Source organism: Netta rufina (genome assembly GCF_964035555.1).
Source record: "Netta rufina genome assembly, chromosome: 1".
Classification (NCBI taxonomy): domain Eukaryota; kingdom Metazoa; phylum Chordata; class Aves; order Anseriformes; family Anatidae; genus Netta; species Netta rufina.
This window is the reverse complement of record NC_140123.1, coordinates 22,492,782-22,516,658: the sequence shown is the minus strand read 5'-3', so window position 1 is coordinate 22,516,658 and position 23,877 is coordinate 22,492,782. Positions and strand designations below refer to the sequence as shown.

Sequence of the window (23,877 nt, the reverse complement as noted above, 5' to 3'; positions counted from 1 at the left end):
ATGTGTCTTCAGTGGAGGAGGTATGTTGGTGCAATATTTGGGGCATGTGCAACCTTCTATATAGCTGCACCCTACAGCAGCTATCAGTAGGCAAACACAGATCGTGGTGGGCTTTCCATGAACTATCTGCAGTGCCATGACCTGGTACTATTCCGTCATGGCCAGCTGCAGCTGATGCCTGGAAAGAGCATTTTGCTTCTCTAGAAATCATTCTTGATCTTTATGCAAAGTCTCCAGTGTGTGACATGTAGCAGTCCTCACTGATTAGGTTCCAGAAAGGATTGTGTTTCATCTGCTGGTGACCAGAGCCCCAAATTGCTCTCACCCTGTAAATCCAGAACTGCTTCAGCTGTTTAAGCAACCAGCATCATAATACCACCAAAGCTCCTCTGGGGTGATGCTCCCTCTTTCATCTCCCCCAGCAGCAGCTTGGGAAACCAGCTTGGCACAAAAGCATCAGTGCTAAGAGCGCCCAGGGACAGGGAAGACACTTGGGTTCCCAAAGCATTCATGGAGCAAATAAACTGGAAAGTGGTATAAATAATGGAGCAGCTTTTTAAACAAACAGCAGGTTTGCTGCTACAGGCGTGCAGCTGAGAAGCATACTTCAGAAATACCCTGCCAGGATGCTTGGAATTACATTTATTAGATGGTAAACAATCAATCCAAATAGCAGGACTGTCATAGGTGAAAATGAACAGTAATCTTAGACTTTTCATTCTTCCATTTTAGCTATCAAAGGTCCCATTTGTTATATAAAGAATGAATTTTTAATGTGCACCTCCTTAAAGACTACTAGTTTAGAGGTAGTATATTAAAATATTGAGAGCTGCTGATAAATATGCACTTATTTTTGCCAGTAACAGATAATTTTTTACAGCTTAATACAGTGGTTTTTATGATGACCAAGATTGGTTCATTTATCCCAGTAAATACACCTCTATTGCTTCAGGAGAGATAATTACTAACCATTATATCATTTCACATACAATAATCTCTTCCTCCCTCGCTGGAACAGAAATAATTCATAGATAAGAGTATTAGTGGGTAATACTAGGGGGTCCTAGCTAGTGTCACATGATAAAGCATTAAGAGACTGATACAACCCTGAAATGCAGCTTAAAGCATGTTAAAACCATCGTTGTACCTCAAAGGAAGTAAAAGTATTTGCTTTGTTCTGAACTATAGAGGAGATTAACGTTGAAAGAAGCAATCGTTTGAGTTCAAAACTTCCAGGCTGTTCCTAAGTCACAGTATCCAACATAACCAAAACTTTCAGTAACCATGACACATTTAAAAGGTCTTGCAGTGGCTGAGAGTAGATGCCAGTGTAGCAGCCTGCAAGACGGGGAAGTTGGGCCATGCCCACGAAAAGACGAGCGCAGAGACTGCCACAGGGCAATCTAACACGGGGCCCTGCACTCACCCAAACACCCGTCCCAGAGCTTCTGGCCAGAGAACATTGCTTTGTTATGTCACAGGCAGTGCTCATTAGCACTCACAAAGTCTTGAGTGTGTTTACAGGGTTTAAAAATTATTTGGATGAATAAAATCCAAAGCAACTCCTGTGCACAGCAGTGCAGAGAACAACTGGGTCACCAAATCTCCAGAGTCTGGATCCTTAAATCATTATAAGTGCATGTTTGAGAGATTCAGTAGCACTCTCCAAGGATTCGGAAGTGTTTTAAATGCTGAAATATTTGTCAGGTCAAATATATATATCAATTCTTTTCAGTTATAGATTAACCACATGTAAAATCTTTCCCTTGTGTAGTTTCACTTGAAAATGAGGGAGTCTAACAAATGTATTTAGGACAACGAAAAAAAAAAATCTGTTTCCCTGTGTGGAAATAGGACCAAAGGCTTTATTCAGAATCCTTTGAAGAAATGCCTCCTGTGTTTTTTAATCAGCAGTGTGCTGGTATGAGTGCTGCATGTTCATAAAGCTACATTAGTACGCCCTTTCTTGCACTGGGGTCCCTGTGGCATTAGATAGGTTAAGCAATTGCTGGTATTAAATTAGCGCACTTATTTCCACTGGTAAGAAAGTTCCCATGTTTTAAATTACAGATAAACTATTCCAATAGAGCTGAGGAAAAAACAAACGTACTCCAGGGGAAAAAAATAAAATAAAATTAAATACGTCTGAGCAATTGCAATGATATGATGTATAAATCAGCTGAATAATAATTGGAATATTTTTAAATCAGATAGATAAGTATGTGTTTACTCAGTGTAGCCGAGCTGAGCTGATTGTGTTTCAGCAAAGACCACACAACCAAGGAAAAGGCTGAACATTTTAATGTACTCGCTACTGCACAATAATTAAGGAGAAATATATTTGCTGCAATTGCAGCTCATGCTGGGCAACTTCGCCTACAACTTCATTTTAGAGCTACTTGTATTTTTACTTGATTGGGCAGGTAAAATGTGTTTGGTTGGAACACATGGAATATACCAGCTCTTTTCTTTAAGTGCTCTGGTTTTCTCCACTAATCCATCACTAAAAGACACAAACAAATTTACTCTAAACACGGCTTGAAAGAGCTTGGATGCTCATATTCATTTATGGAAAGTTTTGAAGGTGTCAGGAGAGAGGATAAAACACATTTAGAAGTACCATGTCCTCAACCTTCAAGAGACCAAAGCCTGTAGGAGTTCAGATGGGGTAAAACCACTCCGAGAGCAGCCAGCATATGAATACAAGAGGCAGTACTACATCTCACCCTCTGTAAGAAAAAGGATCACTTACTGGGGACAGTCCAGATTTTTTAGTGATGATATGTGGTACATTTCATTAGTGAAAGACTTGCACACTGTGTGTTTGCCAAAGAAGACCATTTTTCACAGAATTACAGGGCCTGACTGGGGAGTCTGTAGGCTTGGGTCCACTTCCTGGCCCTGTTATGTCCCTGTTGGGTAGCCTTGGGCAAGTCATGTCAGCTCTGCAAGGTTTAATTTCCTTGTCCTTGAAGGGGACCAGTGGCTGATTTCTGGTGCAAAATAAAAATAAAAAATGCAAAATGAGGTTTATATTAACTCTCTGTCTCTCTGTGACTCATCCAGTTCTGGGAACCACACTGAGACACAGCAGAAAAAGTCCAAAGATGAGGAATAGAAAACGACCAGAGATCTTTTAAAGTATGGTCTAGAGGGAAAAGCTGAAGCAGTTGGACTGATTCATTTCTGCAGAAGGCAACTGGGATGAGACATGACAACAGTCTTCAAATATGTATTAGGCCAATAGAAACAATTCTCTGCATCCTCTGCAGATAGAACATGAGAAACTGGTCTAAACTCCTGCTAGAGGAATATAGGGTAGACAGCATCAATGATTTTCAAAAGGTGAGAAGAGGGATAGTTTTCATAGGCAAGATGGGGACCCTACATCATTTAAACCTGTTACAGACAAGAAAAGAAAGAAATTTGCCCCATATCATTCAAGGATAGCTGATCGTGCTTTGGGACATAGACATCTCACAGTCCCTCCCCTCACACTCCTGCCCTATTTTCAAAGATCCTATATCTCTGATCTCCCTGAGGAAGCTTAGTGAAATGTTTTACATATTCATTATGATTTCCTAATTAAAAAGTAACTGCTATCAAATATGGTCCTCTCTGGTTGCATTCTGACTGTATAGACTTTCACTGGTGCACCAAAATATAATACACACCAGGACCACATTTCTAGTTCTGTGGTCCATAAGAAAGTGCTTTTAATGTCTGACTTCTCACCTCACTGTTCTTTGATTAGCTTGTTCTAATTTCCCTGCAGTTCTCATGACACACTTCTCTCTTTTCCCTACGCAGTGTTAACAGAGAGGCAGCTCAGCTGCCAGTCTTTGTAAAAAAGTCACCCATGGGATTAACTGAGCTCCAAGAAACTGCTTCAGAAATTTGAATACTTTGATATGATAAATACCAAAGCCAACTTTACAGACATTAAGGACTAAATGTACTTCACTGCTGAGATGCTTCCACACAAGTTCTCCTCAATGCGCCTGGAGGGGACAAAGTTGTGTCACACAAAAGCGCGAATGTTCCTAAAACTTTCCCCAAGGACACGAAGCTTTATTCCACTGGAGATGAGAGGAAGTGGATAAATATGACACTTGTGTTGAAATGCTTCAAACATCACCCTGCAGTGTTACCATGCTTCCCCCTGTATGGTTTGGGGAAACCATCTCTTCTAGAGCATCATTCCCTCAGCTGATGGCCACTTTCCCTGTTGTGCTCCCAGGAAGCTCATCTGCAGGTCTCTGAGACTGGTTGCCCTGGGACATAGCAGGTCCAAAGGACTGGAGGCACATGGGCTCCAAATATCCCGTGCAACTCTTCTATTGTGCTCCAAGATGGCTCACTTGAGAAACATGGCACATTCACAAGTTCCTCACTTCTCCTTTCCACAAAACAATAATGCTAACACTTGCCTGCCATCTAACAGTTCTGTGTAAGGAAACCAACAGATGAATACGATATTCACTAATACCTTTCAATAAGAACTGCTTTATAAATATCAACAGCATAAGTAAAAAAAGTTACACTTCATGTTGCTACTAATCTATTGTGTTTTGTTGTAGGTGTTTTGATACTATTTTAAAACAAAAGTGAGATATTTGCAAATGTAGATTGCTTATTGTCTGCTCTTGCTGGACCTCCCACTAGCAAACGAAGTGGAAACACCTTGTTCCCAAGCCCCCAAGTGATACGGATTGCCAGCTGATGCTGCAGCACGCTCTGTTAGAGACCTCTCCTTCCAAGGTATTTGGCACCAATTAGTCCCCGTGAAGCCAATTAAAGAAATTATTCATGTTAATAAAAGTGCAAGCGATCCTTAAGCCCTTAATTACTCTCTGTACTGTTACTGTCTTTATTCCTATGAACCACTCCAAGACCTTGGGCAGTCTGTCTTGAAAACCCATGCTGCAGAGGGCCACGACCCCTAAGCAGTTTAGGACTCCTGTTGCAGGATGGATCCTGGGGCCACCCCCAGCTGAGGCATCCCTTCCCATTTCTTGGTGCCCTCACATCAGTCTGAAACTGTTTGTACCCTTTTATTCACTTCCTTTGAATCTTTACTTGAAAAGCTGCCTGAACAAAAACACAATACTACAAAGATGAAAACGGAGAGTAAAATCTGAGCCTGCCACCACATGAACAATAAGTTATAAGGCGTTTTGTTATCATATCTTTGCTAAAATGTTGCTACACTTGAACAGTTTGAAATCTGCCAAGCAGAATTTAGACTGCTGAGCATCCAATGTCAACAGTGACATGCTTATCTCTCCCCTGCCCCAAGTCTGCAAACTAATGTTAAAGAGAAGTTGAATTTAAATAAATTTATTCTAAGCATAACGAAAATGCTGTAAATAACATATCACTTGATAAGCAGGAATATACACTACATAACATGGGGCATAAAATACATTAAATGCTGTATCAGGCTAGCTTTCATGGTTTTATTTGACTATGCTGTGCTTCTGCATCTTAACACTCACTCTCAAGGCAGATTTGTATTAATATTATCAGGTCCAATACCAAGCCAAGGACACGGGCTGAGAAAATGGAGAGCATTTGGTCCACAGCCTCACCCTACTCACATTGGGACCGCCAATTTCAGCAGACACCTCGGAGCACTGTGGCTGCATGAGATGAAACAGCAGCAAATATCAACACCATGCGAGCACAGCTCCTCACCTCCACGATCAGGCAGAGGAAGCACGTCAGTGGCATCAGCAGCTTGTTAGCCACAGGCAAATTTTATGCATGCTCAGAGTCTGCAGGGCTAATTTGATTGAGCAAGTTATCCACTGCAATCGGTTCGTTCAGCCCCAGCTGCCAATGTGAGACACCAGCACACCTTAGCCTTGCTGCAAGGTGAACCAGGGCATTGCTTCAAGCAATAGGGAGACCTTGTGATGGAGACAGGCTGCAAAAAACTCAGGTGGCCAAGTCTGGAGAAAGCTTTGACATCTTTACAATCCACCTGGAGAAAAATGTTTTCAAACTCCATTAGAGCTTCCTTCACTCCAAAACTTCCCTCCAAAATACCTTTACAATGAGGTAAACTTTCAAGCAAGCATGCAGTAGTTTCCAGGAAGCATTATCAAAGGTAATTGTGTATACATTTCATTAGTTAATTACAAACGGCAATAGCTTTACTGTAGTGGAGGTAAATGCTATCACAATTTTCACATTAGCTCCAGTCTTCCAAATCAGATACATCACTGGGAGCATGCGTGGTGCAAGGCAAATGATGCACAGCACCAGTAAGACAGTGAGACCCTTGTCTAAGGGCATGAGACAAATCAGCAGAAGAGACAGTGCACAAGTACTATGAAATGAAACACCATCCACATTTTTAAAGTTCTTAAGAAAGGGAATGTAGTATAGAGGGTCATTGTTGATGAACAGAGAGAAAAGATGAAGAAGAGGCTCTGTGCAGACATGTATCAGACCACAAGAAGCATTAAAAAATGAAGTTAATGCCTAATCATTCAGTTAATGCCTAATAATTCTTCTGATATACATATATTTATCATGTGGAAGCAATAAGAGTCATTAGGAAACCAGTGCTTCTATCAACAGTGGTTAAATCTCTATTCCCCAAATTATCAGTGTGTAAATAAAAATGAGAGGCATTTACACCATTACGGCATGGCTTCTGTCCCATAAAGCTGCTAGAGGAAATTCTCCCCACTGGGCCAAGGACCCACAATGTTTTGTCCTCACCCACATCAGGGCTGGGCATGACCTTGCTGCTCTGCTTTACCTCTGCCCAGGTGGAGCTGGAGAAGCTCTCACCACAGCCCACAGCGAAGGGCAGGAACCAGCTTATGACAACTGGCAGGATACCAGTTATGGAAAGGTTTCCCCTCCATCCTAACCAATCTAAAACAAAATAGAAATGACGTGGTTACAAATCTGGGAACACTCTTACAGTGGGCTTCATGAAAAAGCCAGTCTGTTTTAAAATGTATTAATCTTTGATGTTTTAGACAAGATTTTATACACACACACACACACACACACACACATATATATATATATGTATATATATATTTAACATGATAGCTGGCATGCCCTGAAGTGGCAAATACTGAATTAATCTTAGCAGAAAATTGTTCAACTTGACTTACATCACTTAGCAAGCTGCTTGGGGCTTTGTTCAATTAGTCTGAAGTTTTATCTGCACCTTCTTTTGATATACACAACAGATGGACCACAGTTCAGGAGTGCAGGCTTTCACCAGAGCTTCCCACCATCACCACTGAGCTTCAGCATCTCTCCTGCATGGGGTCACTGGTAAACCCTGCATAATTCAGCACATTTCTCAGAGCTATCTTTCCCAAAGGAGTGGGACTGACCTGTGTGTGTAGGAGAGAGTGTCTTAGCAATTTTTTTAAAATTTATTTTCATGCATCTTACTTTCAGGTTCAAGCTTTTTTAATCTACATATTAGATATTTTTAGAACTTACTAGCTATTACTGCGTTTGGATGGCATACAGAGACTATGACGCTACCTCTTATTCTTCTTACTTTCCCACACAGCTTGACAGTGTACAGGCCTGTTCTGTATCTAAATTTACAAGCTGTGACAAGTGATAAATATCCTAATTCTAAAAAGCTATTGTGTACCTCTGAGACAATTAAAATTCCTTAGATACCTAGCTGCAGTACATAATACATTTAGTCAACATTAGAACATGTCAGAGAAGGAACGTTTTATCCCAGGACACATCTAAAAATAGGACTTCAGTTTAAATAAATTATTATAATAATGTTCATTGGGAAATCCCCTTTCCTCAGATTGCAGAAGTAATATTAATTCCTAGATCACCTCATGTTCTGTAGTAAGAACTGCGCAGAAATTTACAAAAAGATCCAAATAAATTATATATTCTTTTTAAGGAGAAAAATATTAGTTAAAAATCATGCATTCTTAATTGTTTCGTCAAACCCAAGGAGGTCATACCACATGCTTCAGGGCACAGACTGAGCTTTGGCCCACCCTAATCCATACAGTTTAGTACAGGAGAAAAGAACAGAAGGGTTTCCCATAAGTAGTCCCAACATGTTTGTAAGATATTTAGAACAAGACGTGCCTTTTTATTCAAAATGTATCATTGCTCCTTCACTTTTAGTTAGTTTTCCTTGGAGGTTGTACAGACCTTTCCAGAAATGACTGACTGGAAGACAGCGTAACTCTACTGTGTGATAAAGAAGTTGGCCACTGATAAAACACAAAACTAAACTATCGCAGCACTTGAAATGGAGACTATTTCTGAGATGAGTAGGAAACCACTCATTCCTTGGCTTACTGTATTGCTTCTCTTTTTTCCAATGGTGTGGCAGAGGGATGACTCCCAATTCTTGTTCGCCAATTAGAAGCTATTTTCTTTCTTTGTTATTAGTTAAATTATGGAGACAAATTATGGAATTTGTCTTATTTGAGAAGGTTGTTCCAAAAAAAGAAAACAAAAAGAGAAGACCAGCTTCATGTTCAGTTGGAGAAAGGTCCACAACATGCAAGTACTAACTGGTCTGGGCTCATGCAACACCTGATAGCTCAATTCAGACAGTGTGAGCCTCCTCTAACATGACACTAAAATGGCACTAACATGGCAAGGTTAGTTCGTTCATGATGACTTGGTGAATCCACACACAGGAAAACAGACTTCACCCCCACACGATCAGACGTCAAGCTCTGTGTGGGAAGGTTGCTGCTATTCTGGCAAGATCCAGTTCACACCTGTGTATTGGAGCACTTTATGCACTCATCCTAAATGCTAATATTTCTCCATAAATACTTCTGACTCTGTAGCCTTCTGTAAGCACAGAGATGTTAACATGAAGTGCATGAAACCATACCTGCAGCCCATGAACTTGGGAACAACATAAATTAAAAACTTATATCATGCAGTCCAACTTAACTGACTCCTTGCCACAAGGAACACAGATCCAAGGCTTGTTTGCAGCTCATAGACAAAATGAACAGCAGCAGCTTTCTCCTCCAAAAACAACGGCATCAAAAGGTGGACCCTTAAGTCTGCCCCACGGGAGGCATACTACGATTTGTTAGCCTCATGTCCAAAGGGCTGAACGTTTGCTAGCTGCTGATGGTGGTATTGCTGATGTCTAGGGTGCGAATAACTTATGTTTTGTGATAATTGCCACCCAGGATGAAAATACTGTGCAATTGTTTCCATTTTATTCAGCTTAGCGTTCTTTGCAGGAGGGCTTCACTTTGTCTTTTTTTTTTTTTTTTTTTTTTTTTTTTTCCTGCCAGTGCTCATTTTACTTATTTCAGACCTCAGTCAGCTTTCTTGTAGCATTTAAATTAACTTAGGAAATCCCAAATTGAAAGCCTGTGGTCTTGCACCTGTCACAAGACAAAGAACCACAACATTTTTAGCTGTTTACAGCCTCATGTAATCTTACATAGGCCTCTAGAGGCTGTCAAGCAGCAAGCTGGAAGGGAAGTCAGTTTAAGCTGCAATTTTTAAGCTCTTGGATCACAATTTAACGGACTTGTGGCAATACTGAAAGCTGAAAAAGATGCTGTTTCTTCCCTTTATTGCAGATATTCTCAAGAGCACCTGGAAGACTTACACAAATGACCTCAATTTTAACCTGTTTGGACTAGATTAGTGTGATGGAAAAAATGTCAGGGGTGAGATTCCAGCCCAACCTCTACATGGGAAAAGTTTTTGGTCTATAAATAGCACTGCACTCTTTTGGCTGTACCAGTTTTCTTGCTACTAAATTAGAATTCACAAGTATTCTGCAGGATTCATAATGGGATCAAAGATTAGACACTTCTTTGAAGTTTGTCTTCCTTTGCTCCACTATTAATACCTACCTGCACTAATCCATCACGCTTCTCCTAAACCAATCAGTCACTCTCCCTCCCCAAAAGGGACAAGTACACATGCTTTTTTTCACATCCCCATTTATTTTTGTCTATTATCCACACTTCATTTTGCAGGGGCATAACATTTTGTTAATTGATTTTTCATATGCTGTGAAGAGGCCAGCTCTGGCTTCTGAAACCTGTTGGGCTAAATGCGATTTGCCGGTAATATTTACAGTACTTTTAACTTTGGTCCTGTTTATTGACGGCGAGGCACACAGTGGATTGGACTGTGTGCATAACAAATTCATAATATTTCACCTTTGACAAAAACTATTAGCAATAGGGTTGCAATGAGATCGTCTCAGCCTCCCTTTTTTAATTTGGCCCTTCTTGAAAGAGCTCAGAGAATCACTGAACCTCAAGGTTATCTGCCTCTTGTGTAGGGAAATGAGGGTAGGTGACCTAACACTCTCAGGTATGTGACCATAAAGAGAAATTACACACAGGGAAATATCATTTCAAAATTCATTTTTAAATTTCCGTAATTCCAATCTGTGGTACAGGTGTTTCTTTGCCTCACTGTGACTCAGAATTGGTTCCTAACTACCATATCAAACTTATGGTATCTTTAAATAAATGGTTATTTCTAAGCTATCTTTGGGAAGAAAAAAAAAAAAGCCTATTATAAAGAAGTTTGTAATAATTTTTGTCATTGGCAGTAATTAGTTTAATTGGGCAGCATTTTGACTCAGGTATTTTAAAACCAGAGTCCCTCGCTGCGTTCAGCGTCTCTGCTCTCATGGATTATACAAAATGCAGAATTTAACCTGATGTAGTGTTTTTTGGTGAAGCATCTTTTCAGATTGGAATGCATCTACATTTCCAAAAGCTTGAATTTGGAAGAGCACAAAAACTGCAGGTGAATTCAGTAAAATATCCATGTGAAAGCTGCCTCCAGGAACAAGCCCCGATAGTTAGATACCTGAAATTAACCCTTTCTAATATTGATTTATGTACTGTAATGATAATACATGAGGGAGGCAAGCCGAAGAGGGATTTTTCTCAAATGTCCTGGCAAAGACCTACTTCTTTAGTGGGAGACTCTGAAGACTTTTTACTGAGATTCCATTAGAGGACAGATTATTCCAGAAGGTAAAAAAATAAAAGGGGAGTGGGGTGGGGAGAGATCTCACTTCTTCAAAGCTTTATTTCTTAATTTTCTTCATTTTTCTTAGAGCTAAATAAGGAGATTAATCTATTCCAATGAATGTCCACAAGGTTCACTTCTAAAAGCCTATTTGCCCCCCTCATCAGATAGAAAGGAAGATTAGAATATGGAAAGGAGACAATTGAGTGAGTTTTCTGCTCTTCAGAAGCGCTTTAATGTGGATGTGACAGATATATTCCAGCTGCTGCTTGCCTTCCTATCTTCAAAAGGTCATTTTAAGTGCTACTGGAGCAAGTGCTGTGGCTCCCCAGAAGGAAGTGTGCTGTGCTTGTCCTTGGTACAGGCTCTGGACTGACCGTGGCTTTTCCCCAGGCTTGGAAGCTGCACTCCATCGGCACTTCCCTTTTAACCCCACTTGCAGAGGGGAGCAGCCTCCTGTCCCCCTCACATCACTCTAAGAGGGCATTACCCTCAGGCTCCCTGAAGATTAGATGTTTTAGAAAATGGGGATTTAAATACTGAAAAATGATTATTTTAGAAATGGCTTCACTTATTTCTTTGTATCCTTCTAAAAATGAATGAAGCCCATTGTATTGCAATAAAAAAGTGGTGAGGCTCTCCTACAGACCAGGGCAGAACAAGAACAGCCACTATTTGGGAGAAAGAAGAGGCTGATGAAACAGCCCAGTGTAGGGGCAGCACGGCAGGCTGTTACAGTAGCTGCATTCGAGACCAATCAATAAATCAACCTGCCAACATCTCCCCATAGAGTCAAAGGAAAGAGGCAGTTTGGGTGCCTGTGATGGAAATAATCTAATCATTGGGTGATGCTCTTCCCCGTCCAGTGACACCAGTGTCTGGCAGCCCAGTGTGCGGTGGCTTGAACTGGTTTTTACCCTCTAGAGCTTAAACACTAAGAGTCACAGCGACTAAATTTGGCACTTGTAATCAGCTAAATAATCCTGCGTGGAAGTGGGCCAGGAAAGAGGATTTGTCACTATCCATCGCCTCTTTGTCACTCCATTATCCAAGACCTGTACAACCATTTGCAGCCTCCCACCCCATTTCACAAACGGGAAAAGTGAGGTGGATCATTTAAGTCACTTTTGAAAAGCCAGACAGAAATAAGTGCCAAAAACTGGAACTAGGTTTGCCAGGTCTGAGCCAGGACAATTTTAGCACACAGGCACAGCATCTCTGAGACTGGTCCACTTACCTCTAAAAATGCAGATTTTATATGGCATTTTACTACAATAACAAACATCGAGGTTAAGTGCTCTGTTGAGTGGGCAATAGAGCTTGGCAAAATTTTTCAACTGTTCTTCACTCATAAAAAGCAGACTTTGCAGAATTGAATTTCATGCTTTTTTTTTCAGGTGCGACAAATGTTTCAGCTCAGGAAAGGAATATTTGCAAACCCCTCAAATGTTTCATGTTGGAGTCTTCATATAAAAATAGTTCTGCATTTCCAAGCCAGCTTGATCTCCCTGCCCCTGTTTGTTCATCGCAGGGAAGAGTGGTGCAGATCCTTACAGTGTGGTACTGCTTCCCTCATCCTGAGTGCTCTGACATGCAGTGAAAGAGGTTATCCGTGTAAACAGAAAAAACATTATCTAAACCATTAAAGTATTATCGCACTTTAAATACTTTCACAGGCACCACTGAAATTAAAGGACAATTTATACATCATCACTGTTGTTTCAAGATCTGCAGACACAGAGAGTCTGCTGTGCCTGTACCTCCAAGTCACTTTTGAAGTGTGTTTTTTTTTTTTTTTTTTTCCACAGCAGTAAGAAATGGAGTATGAGAAGTAAATGTTGGGAGAGTGGAAGGCATCTAAAATGTCTTTTCAGCCCTTGCTCCTGGCTGACACACTGCACTTTTCCAGATGCTTTGCCCATAGAGCTGAAAATCCTAACTTGGCACTGTTCTGTTTCACTTCTATTCAGAGCAAAGTGATGGTATAAAGTGATTCTTCCATCAAAATGTTAATACAAGAACAGGATCAAAAGGAAAAAAATGTAATTTATTATGTAGAAAAATGATCAGAAAATCAGCCACAGAAATGTGATTGCTGTATCTGTCCACCATGCCACAGTTTGGGATGTTCTACTTTTTTGGAGACAATTAGCTGTCTTTTCAAGAGTTCTGTGCTCAATTTAATTTCCTCATTTCTGCAACCACCCAAATCCGATGTACTTTGACATCTGCTTACTAGAATGGAAACTCAGCATTTAGAAAGGCCAAGCAATGAAAGACCCCAAACCAGTGTGAAATCTATTTTGATGAAGAAGGGATTGTGGAAGTTTACACAAAACACACAGTTTCATATTTCTGTAATTTTAAACAACAAAAAAAATAGCTGTCATGAGACACTAATACAAGTTTTGAAATACTCATCACAATTTCCTTGCTCTACCTGAAAATAAATTGCTTCAGCACTCAGAACTGTGGGAAGATACTGAACAGGATTATGTCTTTTAGTCTAGCACCTCACCAGAGAAGAATTGTCTTTAACACCAGGCTATTATTCTATTTTAAGAATCTTAAGCAACGTGGCTTTCATCACTTGAGTTGGAAGATTATTTAACAGACTAGTAGACCTCATGACTAAGAAGTATTTCCTGGTATTATAGCTATATCTTTCCATTTCCAAAACCCATAGCAGTTATCGTACCTTAACCCATTCTAAACGATCCTTCTTTCTTGCACTGCTCCACACATCAAACTGTTCCACAGTGCTTAATGAAGTGTTTCCTATGTGGTGCTTGCACCACATTACAGTCTCTTCTGATCAAGTGCATAGAAGTAATTACTTGGAATACGAGTGATGAGTGGTGTCCTTCAGGGGACTGTGTTCTTGGTGTTATTTAACATTTTTGTTGGTGATATGGACAGTAGGACTGAGTGCCCCCTCAGCAAGTTTGTGGACAACTCCAAGCTGTGTGGTGCGGTCGATGTTGGAGGGAAGGGATACCCTCCAGAGGGACCTTGGCAGCTTGAGTGGTGAGCCCATATGAACAACATGCAGTTAACGTGCAAGGTTCTGTACCTGGGCTGGGGCAATCCCAAATATGAACACAGGATGAGTGATGAGTGTATAGAATGTAGGTCTTCAGAGAAGGACTTAGGGGTACTGGTGGATGAAAAATGCAACACGATCTGGCAATGTGCACTTGCAGCCCAGAAAGCCACCCGTATCCTGGACTGCATCAAAAGCAGTATGGCCAACAGGGCGAGGTAGGGGATTCTCCCCCTCTGCTCTCATGAGACCCCACCTGGAGCACCGCACATATTTTTCTCATATTTAGCACTTACACCCCTCTTAAAGTACCTGAGTTTTTCAATTCTAGGCAATTTAGAAAGTGAACAACATCAAAAAGTTGTTTGACATACAAAAAAGCCTCTGCATAAATAAAGAAAATTAGTTTAGAAGATTATACATTTTTAAATCTTAAAAGTAGTGGGCAGGAACTGAGGGTGAATGTGAACTTTTCAGGTCACCTTGAACAAAGATGTTACAGGAAAGCCAGTTTGCAGCACAGTACAAATCTGGGGGGTCAGCTGTCGGGGTCGCGAGCTGAGCCAGATGCAGCAGTGTTAGACCTTGTGGCTTTGTACCAGCAGAAGACATCAAGACCTCACCAGAGCCTTGCTGCAGGTTGGTACAGAGATACTCTCATGTGGAAAGTCACAGGGTGGGAGGTGTGAAAGTGGCAGGGAAAGCTGCTTGCTCTGCACTGAGTGGAGAGAAACATTTGCAGCAACAAAGAATGCCCCCCCTCTGATATGGTGCGGCAAGCTCTTGCTGCTTCTGTTTCTCTGAGATGTTTTATTCAAACACAACTGCTCTTCAGCACGTGAAGCAAAGTGTTTGCCCTGAACCTTTTAAACCATTTTATTTTGAACATGGCAGGACAGCAAGTGCTTTGCCGTGGTCAGCTCTCCTGATCATCTAGCACCCATCTTCATCTCTCAAAATGGAGCAGTCTTTGGCTTCTGTCATTGCATCCCACCTCCTTCAGCAAGGTGAGAAGCTGCCTCACATGCCACCATTATCCATCCTCACAGAGCTTCATGGACTCTGGCTGCCCTGTGCACAGAATATGTAAGCACCAGAAAATGGATTTTATATGACCAGATGGAGCAGTGACCCTGCATTGCAGGTCAGTTCCCTGCCCCAGAAGCTGCTGACGGGCTGGACAGGCTGGATGCCACAGATGTTGGATGCCACACATGGTTGGGCAGGACCCCATAGGAGCAGAGCCTCATTACAACTGATCCTGACAAGCAGCTGATGGCACGGCAGTAGAAGTTGGTTTGTTATCAGTGAACCACAGCCTCGCTTATACACATACCACAGGGACAAGAGTCCAAGAAAGAGCAGAGGGCAAGCAGGCAAGCGCTGCACAGCCTGCCCTGTCCCTACCATGGGAAAAGGGCAGTGTCTCACCACTGCAAATCTGTTTAATTGAGTCAGTAAGAATACGAGGCTATTGCCAGGAAGAGTCAGCTGAGAAGCACAGCACAAGCTCTATGCCACATCCAGGCTTACTGCTTGCAGAAAGGTCAGGGGAAGGGGAGAAATCTGGTTAGAAACAAAGCTGCCGCATCGCAACTCCAGTAACAAACTTCCCCGCAACACAAACATCATGTCTCCTTACTCTAAACAAGTGTGGTTTTGCTCTCTAGACAGCATTTCATCGGTATTAATACGTCAAAAAGAGACACCGCTTGGGACTGCTGAAAAGAAATGTAAGAATCACGAGTTCAGGAAGAGCTAACACCACGAGACATCTGGCAGTGGAGAGAAAAGCAAGCACAGGATCACACCAGGACCTCTTAAAGAATCACTGTTTCTCATAAAACACTCTGCCCCCAGAATAAACCTATGTTTTCCTCCCACCCGGCTAAAGCCATCTGCTTTTTAGAAACTGCCAGTACATGGTGATTTTTTTTCTGGCAGATATAAGATCTTGAGGTGAGCCCCTTCACTTTCAACAGTGGCAGGCCCTCTATTTATAACATATGCAGACTTGTAAGATGTTTTCAATTACTTCTGTCTCTCTGACATGCAGAGATACTGCTTAAATAGGAAATTGTGTTATCATGTATCTTTGAAGATTTCTGAAGCTAGATCATTTTGCATTTTCTACCCTACTGAGCTAGGAAATTAACAGTAAAACTTTACCCTGCCCTTTGCTAAGCCTGATTTAGTCAAAGACACGATCTCAGGTAGTAACTACAGAATCAGCTATTTATTTAATTTAAATAAAACCATTCTTCCAGCAGACAGAGAAAGGAAGGAATAACACGTCATGCTAAGATTCCTGAGCCAATACTTCTCTCTACAACCACTCTTCAGTTGCTTTCCAAGCATGTTGAAGTGCACTGCTGATCTGTGTTAAATAAGCTGTAGCAGAATGGAAGGCAACTAATTTGTGCTCCTTGGGTGTTGGGCACCTAATTTAACTCTTGCTGGTACATAGAATATTTTTTGCTGGTATGTAGAGAATATTTTTTCTGCCATGCATGAAAGAAAGGTGTCCTATCAGGAGTGATTAATGGGAATTATGTTGCTTTTAATACAAAGAAAATGGGTGATGTTTGGTAACTTCTTGTGTGATGACTTACCCAAGGGCAAACACCACAAATACAGGGTGTGCACTCACCCCCTTGGAAAAGCCCCTTCTCGCTCTCTCACCCCGGGTCCAGGAAGAAGCATTATCCATTTGGAAATAAAGACAAATTTAAAAAGTTGTGCCTTTTGTGCCAAACAGCGGTGCATGTCACAAACCATGTCAGGCAGATGGCCCTCTGGAGACGTCCATTCTCTTGCTCTCCCATGGAGTGGAGGGAAACTAGACGACTGCTTAGATGAGTTATCTAATTTGTGTGCAAAAGCAGAAATGATAGGTCCCAGTTTTCATCAGGTGACAGGCCATGCTCATGTCTACATGAATTTGTACCAGCAGAACACTTCCCCTGGGTAATTTTCATATCCATCCAGAGATATTCTTGCAACATGCAGAAGTCATTCACAAAATTGTAATCATAAGTTAAAGATGGTTATCATCTTCAACTAAGCGGACTGCAACAAAATGTATTCAACACATACTTCCACTTTCTTATGGGGATTGAAATATGATTTCAGATTTTAAGGGCTTAATGTACAAATATAATACAAAAATACAACATAATACACAAATGAAATCAACTTCTTTTAAGACGAATGAAGAGCTAAATGTAGCTTTCTGAGTCTCAGATGACTAGTGCTTCTTGTACAGTATTTGAACTGAGATCAGCTGCTTCAGGTTGCACAGTTTAGAGCATTTTCCTTTCAGAGAATTCTCAGATGTATGAAATGTACCTGTTTGCATCAGCTATGTTCAAGGATAGTGCAAAAACTACACATGGTGTTTTCTTTTCAGATTCACACCTGAAATTGCTAGACAACATTTCTTGCAGAGTTGTAGCTTAGAACTAATAAGCAACTAGGTAATTCTATCCCTAACAATGCCTTTATGTAATCAAAGACAAAAAGATTATACCACCAGAAAAAAAGGAAATGCTTTCCAAAGTCTTAGGATGTAGGGTGAAAATGCAAAGCGAAGAGATTGACTACTTTCAAAGTAAAGCTCAGTAGAAACTAAACAGAAATGAGCCATCAGTCCAAGAGTAAAACAAGGATACAAGTGCTTGCTTGGAAACACTGGAAAAGTCAGAATGCAATGGAGTTCTGACACTTCTACGTTTCATTGATTCCATATAAGACAGGAGAGGGAAAATACTTAGGGCTTTTAACTACTTTCATTTTACTTATCATTGTCTTTCATTTTGCATTATTCAAACAGTGAAAGGTTTTGGAGCCTGCAGCATCTTGTCTCCTCTGGTGTTTTATGTCACCTGGTCCCTCTGTCTGCATCCCTCCCCAGCTGATAACACTAGCTTTGATATTGACACAGTTCAGTCTCGATCTGGTCTTCAAAGCAAGAAAAACGGGCATGAAAATCCCTCAATCCCCCTTTCTGCTGCAAGCCCAAGGCTTGTGCACACTTCCCAAGGACTGCACACTCCGGTGGGTATTATTTTGGATTTAACAAAATTAACAGTCGTTACAGAAAATAGGATTTGAAATGACATTTCAGCCAAGGGATCTTTCCAAGTCTGGAGATGAGACAATAGCTGCGACATCAGTTCTGATCACATTTTATACCAACGGCATTAATTTTCTAAAACATGTTTATTATTCTGCATATTAAGAGACAGAAAAAAAATACATGAGAAAGACTCTGTTGTTCATTTTGGATTATATATATTCTAAACTGTTCTCCATGGCTGCAATGTGCTTACCAAACACAGATTGCTATGATTATTTACTTACTTCAGCTTGTATGAAGGGGTATTTTACATAAAAACCGAATAGAGAAATGCTTCAGGTTCACTCTCAACACAATTTTCTCCGCAAAAGGCAAAACTAATTCCTTCTATGTGCAATGTACATTCAGTAACTATTCATCTATTATTAATAATATTTTATAGAATTACTCTGGGAAATCAAGATACCAAACCCACATCTCAGTGGCATAGAACAGATCAGTGAATTCTGCAGAGATTTAGTCCTTGTATGCAGACTACAGTCTGGACAATCCCGGAGTACATCTATTTTATATCCCCCCCCCCAAAAGAAGGCCACTTTTTGGACTTACGGTTGGTCGTCCTGCTTTGATCACTCTGAGCACTGTCATTTGACTGGTTGCTGGAGACGGAGGATACGCTTGAGCTCCTGACAAAACCAAATGCTGCCAGCTTAGCCGCTGGCAACCGCGAATAACTTGGAGGACGAAGTCCAGTCTGACATGGCTTGGGGAGATTTGACTTTGCAGCATTTGGACATGGGCCTTTCTTAAGATCAACTGAAAGAAGGAAAAAGAAAGAATTTTGTATTAAACTCAGCTGGGACATACCTGGGAATACTACTTGTAGCAACTAACTACATAAAGTCAGTAAAAGACTGAATACAATTTTTGAGGGCAGCTCAAACTGCAGTAATGTCTTATTCTTTGCTTTATTAAAAAGTAATTCTGTGAAACAATAATAGGTTGCCATAATTTTTAAAATGTGAAATACAGCAAGAACCCATGAGGCACAAAGTCAAAATTCCAACAAATAATGTAGTTCAAGTCCATTACTTTTAAAAAAAAAAAAGTTATCTTCTTTTATGCTGTATCACTTTCTAATTTTACATTTCTTATGTGCCAATTAAAAGAAACTCAGACTCTGAGACAAACACGTCATTGCATAGCCTCCAGTTTTGGAAGCTATTGTAGAATACCAACAATCCTCCTCAAGGACACAGGACTTCTTTTTATTCCATCAAAGAAAATACTTCTTTGAAGTCTTTCTTTCATATTTTGCTGAAAGAAAATGCCCTTCTCTCACACCATGCCTGGGAACAAGAACTTGCCCTGTGAAGTTGTACTTTTTTAGTATACCACTAGCCATTTATACCGAGAGTGTTCAACTCACTATAAAACATCAGCTTACATGGATGACATCAACCAAGTCTCAGACAACTTCCAATGGAGGGCTTACAAAGGATGAAATTAGGCAACAACAACAGTTTGGCTACCATGTGTGCCTGGGGTAAGCACCAACTGGTCATCTGTCTCCAGTTTGTCCTCCTACCCATGTTCTGCTTAGGCAAACTTTTCCAGGCAAATAAAGAAGACAAGTCCATAAATGTCTCAAATTGTTTTCATGGAAGAACTAAAGCTCTGGGTTTGGTTTTGCTTTGAAGGCCTGGATACCAAGCAGATCTATAACTCAACTGTACATTTGGACAGAGCATTTATATTTTTGACACTAACATATTTCTGTTCCTTGTGGCATCCTGAAAAGCAGAGAAAAAAAAGTTCTCTAAAAGTTGATGCTTGAGTGCTTCAGCAATCAGGGCCAGAAGGTTAGAAGACAAGGTAGAATTAAAATTATCAACATACTCTGCCAGAAAAAGCCATAAAGTCACCTTCTTTCCATTCCCATCTGGTCAATGCTGTTCATGACTTAACCTGACACATACTTTAAAGGGTGCAGTGAGCATTCATAATATAAAAGAAGATACAAATTAACCACATGGTACAAATATGATCTTCACATTATTACAGTATCTAATTCCATTGTAAACTATGTAGGTCACAGCCTTATTAATGTTAATGAAGCATTACACTTTGAGGAGAGTTTATAGAAAACAAGACTAATCCCTTTGAGCAGAAAAAAATGTTACAGGGATTTTGAAAGATAGTTGTGTACCTCATGATAGTAACAATACTAAGTTTTGTTCTACAGAGCTAAGCTGTTTCTTTTGAAATAGCTCTATCTGTAACACCAAGCCAAGAAGGAGTGGTTTTCCTATAAAACACATTCCTATTAAAAAAAAAAAAAAGCTTCTTGATCAACAAAATAATTGAAATGAAATATTTTATATCCTTTAAACTCTTAAAAATGTATTTTTGCAGCCATTTTTCATGAGTTAAGGCCTCTATTAAGACACAAGGAACTGAATGTCTGGCCACTGCACCTTTAGCAGCCCAGAGGATGATGTACTGTGGAGAGTAACCATAAAGAAAGTAACAAATACCTGCAGTATGTAACAAAAGACTAAAAATTCCCTGATGACATTTTTTTCACCACCAGGGATGATGTTGGACTTTGATGCTGAATCTGGCTTCCTTTGGACTATGTGATGAAGTGCCCCAAGGGAGCTGTGGGCTCCAGGTGCAGGTGAAGGGCAGTGCAGGCACAGTACCAAGGAGAATAGATAACAGATTGCTGCTGGCTTGTGCAGTATTGCATTGACAGTGGTCCATTACAGCTGTTTTATGGTTCCCTGTTTTCCCTCCCCACTGCTGGGACTTAACATTCACATCTAAATGACTACACAGCAAAGTACTACAGAACCTGCTCCCAACGTTTCCCTCAGTGCTACCAGCACAGCTTGCACTTGGTGTGAATCACAGATATTCATGTAGAATTCACTGACATTCATGTAGGAACAATAAGAAGTATACAGAGAGAGGCATTAGGAGTCCCAAATGCCAGGAATTACATGCTTATTATCTTTGGTCAGAATCCCTCAGAGTGAACTAGTATCTTCCTGCACTGACAAATGCTCAAGGAGGGATGCAGATCGGCTTGTGCCAGTGTAAAACTGCACTTCTTCCTACAGAAGGATGACCCCACAATCTCTCCCTTCCACATCCAGACTTGTCATGGCCTCACCAATGCTGATATGAGCACTGCAGCTGTTTTTTGGATGAGCCAGACATCCTACTTACCTAGCCACACACTTGTTGCAGCAAGGGCATGACCCAATATCATCTTGGCCATGTACCTGCAGGACTAATTATACTAATGACACTACATATGACAAAAGGCACACAAAACAGTCACAGTGTGCAAAACATTCCGTGTTGTATCAATGGCAGGGCCAAACCCAAGCAGCCTCCTGATGTGAAGCAAATGTGAGGACCCACAGCAAGCAGCTGTAAGCTCAGCTGCAGAGCAACGAACCTGCCCAGGTCAGTGGCAGCAGGGAAAAACTATGGGGCTGTCTCTTGTGGGTTCTCCAGGCTTCCAAAAAAAATGCATAACTAGGCCTGTGCTACACAAGCTGAGAGATGAGATTTCTTTTTCCTAAGAACCACTGAAAATCGAGGTGGAGGGAGAAACCTTTCCATTCTAGAGCAAAAAGCTATAAATATCACAGATTTCCTGCAGCAGAATAGGGGAATAAATCCACTGGGGCAGGGAGGGAAGTGGTTAGAAATAGTTTTGTTTAAAAAGCATTTGAAATGAGCTTGCCCTAGGACTGTGAGGTCCACCTGGGACTCCCATGTCCCCAGCTTTACTGCAGGGATGCCTGTGCTGAGTCCCCAAGCTCTCTTTTCTCTGCCACCACACGAGCACCTGCCTGCAGCCAGCAGGGCACTGAGCACTGCAGAGCAAGCATGGAGCCACCAATGCTGCTGCTGAAGAGGAAATTTCATAAAACCAGGAGGTACAAATTAGTGACAAACTTTGGCACCTTGCTGCAGCAAACAACGCCCCACCTCTACCCATCTCTACCTTTACCTTCAAATTCATGCTCTCAGTTCTGTGAGGATTATTCCCGATGTTTCTCACACTTCTGTGCTTGGGGACTTCTCAGTTTGTGACTCCTATTCATGTTTCCCCTGAACTAACAATATTTTGTGTCTTGAACTCATCATCTTCCTTAAATTACTTTTCCCTTCCTTCTTTGTAATCCAGCTCTTCTCTACCACAAGGGCCTCAGAAGAACCTGAGGGCAGGACATTATCCACATTAAGGATGCATTCAAATCCTTAAAGCTAAGCCAGTTTGTGTCTTCTTTCCCATTAAAATACATGAGGCATCAGCCTATTGTACCTGTTTTCTGTTCTAAATATCATCAAGTTTTATGATGCGTACTTGTTCTCTATTTCTATTTCTTGGAAGTGTAGAAGCACTCCTGCAAACAAGGTCTGCAAGTACAAAACAAAAGTTATTTTAATGAGCAGCTTTCATTTTAATAAAAATCTGCCAAAATAAGCTTAACAAAAAATTGGCAAAAATCTTTCCAGCTTGCCTCACTGCCTGAAGCTAATTATAGAATTAAGTATTGTTGTCTGTGTGGCACACAAATGATTTTCTGTGACACTTCAAACTATTTCCATCTAGGAGGACAAAAACATTTTGAGGTAACAACTGATTGACAAAAAACAGACGTGCCTGGGGAGCCTTAAAAACAGTCTGAGCGAGACTTCTTATGCATCTGCACTGCACACAAATCGCATCTCCATGCACATGTATAACTAACGAGCACCTTTACTGTGACTTCTCTGTGACGGCTGAAATAGCTTTTAGCTAAAACAAATGAAAAGCTATAGAAATGAATTCCATGCATGTATTCATCTGAGAAAGTAGCAGTTCAAGACTTCAACTCCATGACTCCACTTGTGATTTAGGGATCCACGCTAAGCCTTTGTTATTGTTTTTTTGTTTGTTTTTCCTCTTTTTTTTTTTCTTTCTTTTTTTTTTTTTTTTTTTTGGACAAGCTTTTCTCTTAAAACTTCCACCACTAGGTGTGATTCACTCTCAAAGAGCTCACCTTCTTTTAGATGGTGCTCTGAACATCATTTTCCTTGTGCTGGGAAATCTGGGGCACAAATGTTATCTACATGTTTGCAGAATTAGTCAGAGATAACACAAGCAGTTTTTCAAGGCACCTCGGAGTTAACTCAGACTTTGATATCTTCAGAGATTAAAAACAAATCTGCCAAATAAGAAACCTATTCTGTTTCCAGTACCCTTGTGTTTTCCCTGTTATTGACATAATTATTTTTCCTTTGAACAATAGCTGAGGAAAGAGGCCTGAAAACAATAAGTTTAATTACCTACACTTTAAACCAGAGGGTTTTACAACAGTGAGCATATTATGCCCAGCTTCCCTGATGCTCTCTCATCTAAATACTGTCAAGCCTGGGACTGGCCAGTTCCAAAGGCAAAACAGTTGTCCCTGTTGAACATAACATAGCAGGAAATGTTCACCATCACCTGCTTCATATTTAACCCCCCACTACAGCTGCTCTGTGCCTTTCTAGCTCCCAGACAACCCAAGGCCATTTAGCACATTCTCAGTGCCCCAAGAATTTGTCAGCTTGTGCTTCATTCAAGCTGCAAATGTCTGTGTTTACTTTCTAGAGCTGATGTGCAACGCAGCCCACAGAAACAAGAAACAGAGCCACACTCACTGCATTTTCTTCTCAAAGTACAGGGCACCAAGACCACATCTGG

At 40.8% G+C, this 23,877-nt stretch overlaps 1 protein-coding gene across 1 annotated transcript in view; it reads right to left on the bottom strand.

The window, feature by feature from the left end:
* MTUS2 (microtubule associated scaffold protein 2) overlaps positions 1-23,877 on the bottom strand; it is a gene marked incomplete at both ends in the record, with an annotated part of 168,973 nt that overhangs the window by 132,009 nt on the left and 13,087 nt on the right. Inside the window, one exon of the mRNA XM_084281481.1 lies at positions 18,735-18,941. Within this exon, the coding sequence (XP_084137607.1) occupies positions 18,735-18,941 (207 nt within the window). The remainder of the gene's footprint in view (positions 1-18,734; positions 18,942-23,877) is intronic.